A 6000-nucleotide genomic window follows, 5' to 3' on the forward strand; every position below is an offset into this window, starting at 1 on the left:
CAAAAACATCTCTCCCAAAAAAACCTTTGTTTGATTGCAGAAGCAAAGCCAACAAACTAGCTAGTACCGCTCTTGATTGCATAGATTATTTGCTCAGCTGACACCTCAACAGCCGTCCATGATTAGAACACATAGCTTTTGGTGTGTGTGTGTTTTTTTTTAAAGCCATTCCACTATATCCTGCTCTCTTTTCTTAAATTACCCTGGAGCACAATAACGATATGAACATACAGAACAGTGGATGAAATAGACCATTTTATAACATTCAGATGGCACATCTGCCCAATTTAAAGATTATCCAAGATTCATAAGGTTTCAATCATTACTTTGATCTGGTTTCTGAATAAAAATCAAAGATATTATTTCTGCTGAAAAAGAACAACTATAACAAATCTAGCGTGCCTATAGTAGTGCTGTGCGATTTGATTCATATATAAATTTTTTAAAGAAAAGATATAGATCATATTGGAATTGTTTTGAAACCTACTTTTTTCTGAAAAAATTACAGTATTTTCTTTAAATAAACAAATACTTACATTATTGACAAACTCTACATAAACTCCCGACTGTGTGTATATTACCTGTACTAAATTCCACACTTTTGCAGTTAAATAATTACACAGGTCCATACTGCTGTATCGATTTTTATGCGATTAATTATCCAGCATTAGCCTACGGTTAAAGCTAACTCTAGCCGATTTGACACAATCTGGAACGAAAACCTCTAAAATATCTGACTCATCTCAAAATTCTCTTTTGTGGCTTTTGTAATTCTTCATCCATGTCCTAGTCTTTACCAAGAGACACTGATAACACACTAAAAAGTGATAAGATCAACTCATTTCCGTTTCATATTATGCAACAAACCAAACAATCCAGGAACTTTCATTCTCATTGCAGTCTGTCTCTGCACCCGACCAGCACATCTATCCCAGCTGAGAACTTACTCCGCCCTTGAAAACAGGACTAGAAATCATCAAAGCATTTTCTTTCTAACCGAAATCTTATTCACTGCCGCGTTTTCATTATTACGGTCGTGTTACTGATCAGACTGTCTTTTCACCCTAAAGCCTAGCATAAACCTTTATTCATCTTTCCCAGAGCCAGAGGCATGTGACAAAATGTCATCAGTCACACAAAACATAGTCAGCATACCGCTTCAAGGGCGAGGAACACGATACAGCCAAGGGACCGGAGAAATTTCCAGAGATACTTACTGGTAGAGTTGCCTTGCATCTGAATAATGCATTTGGATTCTTTGCTGGTCTCCCTCGAGTTGAAGGGACGCACCCTGACTGCCACTTTCACCGAGGCCCCAGACATGGTTAGACTCTTCAGGCCTGTGCCTCGTCGCTACGCAACGCTGAATTGATACCTGTACAAAAAAAAAAAAAAGATTTTTTTTTCATTATCTGTGAAATCAAAAAATTGTAACAGTTACCCAATCAAAAAAACATTTCCCATGTATGTGAGCCCTTGAATAGGACCAGGGAAGAAAACAAACATGTAGAAGAATGAAAGATAATAATTTTTCATAAAATGATAGAGGGCATACAGTATCTTGGTCAGTGTAGGAAACATTATTGCAAGACATTTTCTAAAAATAACACATCATTGAAATAGTTCCCCCCCCCAGAAATACTCATCAATTTTGTTTATTGTTTGTAAATAAATAAACAAATACATAAATAATTGTCAAACTGTTAGCAAGCTTGTGTTCGGTTAGATTTGTTATTCAAGATGAGATTCACCATGGACCAGCCCGATATAATATCACGATACTAAATGCCTTTTCATTTTGCATTGCGATTTTGTAAATTTCATGATTTTACAAATGTCCTTAATTTTTGATTTGATAATCAATTTCTTCTCCTCCTGAATCTGTTGCAAACTTTTAAATTATTTGACCCCACCACACGGATGTTGTGCTGCCAGCCAACGTGAATAGTTTAGAGCGCGCCACTTGTAGGATTATAGACGAACTGGAATGTATCACCATTTCAAATGCATGCAATTAAATCAAAATTTCATTAAAAAAATGTTTTTTAAAAATCGATTGCGGAATCAGTGTGGACAGAAACGAATCACAATGCATAACTGACTCATTGCCTTTTTCCTCCCATCTCCATTTGTTATAAAATCCAACAAATCCAATCTTCTGTGTTAGAATTGGCTACAAGAATGTGGTCTTATCTATGATTGGCTAGATCTTCACGGAGTGTGAAGTGCAAACCAATCCTAGAGCACAACACCAGGAACTATTGGTTTTTACTGCAGTTTAGCTAACAACGTACTGGACCGTGAACGTTTATTACTTATTAAATCTAGTCAGCCTAAAAGACATTTACATATTATTTTAAGTTATAAAGTAATGGTATGAGTTTGTTGTTAATAATGAGGAATCCGTTGTCTAGCAACTGAAGAAACACACGGAAGTATATGAGTCACTATTTTTTCTTTAATCTATATTAATATATTTTATCCTTTTGTGTTCCTTTATGGTCTCGCGGTAAAAAACGTACAAAATTTCACCTCAACTTATCATTGTGAAACGGGGGGGGATGTTATGGGATCGCAAACAAGTCAAAGGCCAGGGCCTAGGAAAGATTATGTTATCAATGCACTGTTTCTAGAGAGCCAATCTGGCATTATTGAGCTTGAACTAATATTAAATGGTTAGGTTTAGTGGTTGAACAGCTAAACCACTGCAAAAAAAAAAAACAGTAATAGTGAAAGTAGTTGACTCACTACTGGAACCATTACTGATCATTTCTGATGTTGCTAAGATTAAAACTTAAACTCTCATTAAAAAGTAAAAAAAAAAAGGAAAAGGACAGCAAACAGAACACCAGTCCATTTCATAAAAACCCAATTGTTAGTGAAGTAGTCAGACAGGGGCAGGCTGCATCTCCAACACCTCTCCTCTCCGTCTGCAGGAGCACTACGCAGTGCGTATCTAATAGCGTCTCCTCCGCCATATCTAGTGCACTACATGTTCATTAGGAAGCCATTTGTAATTTAACCACACGGCTGATCTGCGCCGTTAGATGGTTTCCCCTCACAGCCGCCTCAAACATGGCTGCTAGTCAACTGCAGCAGGGATGGGTCATCTTCCCTCAGCTCAGCTCAGTATTTACTACATTATCTGCCTTTACTGTATCTCATATATATAATTTAATATTATATTCAGGATGAATTGTGTGTTAAGACGCATGGAAAGTAGTCCAGTGCTGGAAAACATACATATAATGGGCGACGTCGGTCTAGTGTGACTGTAAAAATAACATTCTCACGTTCTCTGTGATCTCAAGCGTTATGATCTAGTCGAAGTAGATCGACATGGAGATCACAGGAATCCAAAATGTGCACGCTTTTATCCCGTGAATGCCCTTGTAGTCTTTTATTTCTCAGGCATACGCCCATGAAATCCGGCCTCTGGGCCGCAGACAACACAAAGTATCCAGTGTGGCTTACATCACTGGAGGAGTGTTACATTGTAACCACATTAAACACTCCTGTGCAAAAACAAACAAAAAATAAAAGACCATGTAAAACAATTACACAAATAAACATTTTTTTTTTAAACATTAAATAAGACACGGATTAGATATTGACGCAAAGACGTGACGAAAACAAAAAAATATACATTGTATATGAAGTGTCAAGTATGACGCTAATTAATGTGACAACTTTATAGGAGGTTTAACAGTATTTAAAGTTTCAAAGACATGACTGGTGCATTGTTTCTAATGATAAATTCATATGTTATAAAGTGACCTTATTATATATACACACACTGTCTTGGGTGACTTTGCGCATACACCACTGCTTTCAACGCCTGTCTCATTTCTACAGCTTTATTCTAAAGAGTATATAGGAGTATTAACTCATTCATTAAAATGTGCAAATCATTTTCTGTATATTAAAACAGATCAGATGTAAGCAAACTAAGATAGTCAAAACACCTTTAAACAGGCAATAATGTAAACAGTTTCGATCTTTAAAAAAAATATATATGTGTATTGTTGTTGTTATTATTATTACTACTATCATTTCATGCATCTTACCTCGATAATCCCCTCCGAATCTAGAATGACTCCAGAAAAACAAGGCAGATGCGAAAACTGTATTGACGTCTACCAGCGTCAGGGAGCGATGATCAGAGTAAACCGACTGATAACCATTTCATAACTCTATACACATCCATTCTCGCAGTTTCTTCCTCCGCTCGGCTGCGTTAAATGTTATTTAGTTTTCTCTGACGGATGGATGGATGCTGGTGCCGGGAAAAAAAACGCTCCTCTAGCTAATTTGAGATTATGCTCGAATGCCTTGATTTACTAAAACGATGACGTCAACCGCCCCGTCCGTATTTTGAGTGACATCTCGAGCAACGAATAGCATTGGAGTACAGTTGAGGATTCCGCGAGTCAGCCAATGATTAGCGAGAATGTCTGAGAGTGGGTGGGGCGGCTGTGACGCAATACTGCAGGATGGGATGCCTGACTCCGTCCTGCATGGGAAGTGCGCCGCCTAGAGGTGGAAGATAGCGACAATTCAGAGCAAAAGGGAAAAAATTATCCATTTAATTTAAATCTGGTTGTTTTGTTTTTTTTTTAGTTAGAATGAGGTCTGTTCAGAGTCAGCCCCAAAAAAGGTGTATACACACTTCAAGAAAAGAAAAATAGTATGATGACTATTATCATATAATAATATGACATTATTTTGATATAATATTAATAATATCATATTATTATCATAATAGTATTATATAGAGTATATATATATTTTTTTCTCCCTTCTTGAGGGGGGGGGGCAGGGAATGAAAGCTATATATATATATATATATATATATATATATATATATATATATATATATATATATATATATATATATATATATATATATATATATATATATATATATATATATATTTATGTGTGTGTGGTGGCAAAGTGGTTTAATGGTTAGCACTGTCGCCTTGCACCTCCAGGATCTGGGTTCAATTCCCAGCCATGTTCGATCCCCATCTCTGTGAGCATGGCGTTTGCATGTTCTCCCCATGCTTGATGGGTTTCCTCCCACAGTCCAAAGACATGCAGATTATGCTAACTGCTGTTGTACACAGACTCAAGAGGTATAGACAGTAAGTGAGTGAGGATATGGAAAAAGGGTTTAGTCTTTTTGACTTTAACTGTGACATGTTCGTTGGTGCCAGGTGGGCTGGTTTGATCTTTTGGATTTTGACACAAAATGGTGTGAAAATCAAAAAACATCCAGTGTGCAGACTTGATGAGAGATTTTGAGGAGAATAAACACACTCGTTCTAGCTGACCAAGTTTATATTCTTGCAAATAAGCACTCTTTACAACTGTGATGAGCATGAAAAAGCATCTTAGAGTGTGCTCACCTAAACTGGACAACTAAAGATGGGGGAAAAGACCAGGTGATTCTTTCTCCTCTTATGTTCATTTATCCAACTTCCGGTGAACCTGTGGTTTGATCACCTCAGATCCTTGTTCTTGGCAGACATGATACAAACCCGATATGATTTTCTGCTCTTATAGCCATCCACATTAATAAAGTTAAATGTTTTGTCCATGCTGAAACACCCTTCCGCTCACTACTATTGCAAGGAGTGACAACATGATTAAGTACATCATTCCTAGCAAAATGGCTCATACTCTGACTTTTCTTTTAACAGTGGTTTCACCCACAGAACTATCTGTGATTCATTTCCTTCTACCATTCTGTGTAGAAATTGTGTGAGAGAACTTTCCAGGAGATTAGCAGTTCGTAAAACATCTATCCTACAGTTAAAGGCACAGACATAACACTTTTTCCACAATTCTGGTATTTGAGAAGAACATTAACGTAAGTTTTTAACCTGCTTTTTTTTTGCAGTATTGTATGTACTGTGCTGCTGGAACACAATTGGGCTAATTGGAAAAATGTATAAATAAGGGTGTGCAGTGCAGTTCTATCAATTAAAGTGAGTG

At 36.8% G+C, this 6000-nt stretch overlaps 1 protein-coding gene across 7 annotated transcripts in view; it reads right to left on the bottom strand.

Annotated features, from left to right (window-relative positions):
- Window positions 1-4344, bottom strand: part of kif1b (kinesin family member 1B) — an 88525-nt gene extending 84181 nt beyond the window's left edge. For all 7 annotated transcript variants that reach the window (XM_053482559.1, XM_053482558.1, XM_053482556.1 and 4 more), the window contains exons 1-2: window positions 4068-4344; window positions 1218-1375 (exon numbers count right to left, since the gene is read on the bottom strand). In XM_053482559.1, coding sequence (XP_053338534.1) covers window positions 1218-1323 — 106 coding nt within the window. In that variant the 5' untranslated portion in view covers window positions 1324-1375; window positions 4068-4344. The remainder of the gene's footprint in view (window positions 1-1217; window positions 1376-4067) is intronic.
- Between the last annotated feature and the right edge of the window lie 1656 nt (window positions 4345-6000).

The sequence above is a fragment of the Clarias gariepinus genome, chromosome 22 (assembly GCF_024256425.1).
Source record: "Clarias gariepinus isolate MV-2021 ecotype Netherlands chromosome 22, CGAR_prim_01v2, whole genome shotgun sequence".
NCBI lineage: Eukaryota > Metazoa > Chordata > Actinopteri > Siluriformes > Clariidae > Clarias > Clarias gariepinus.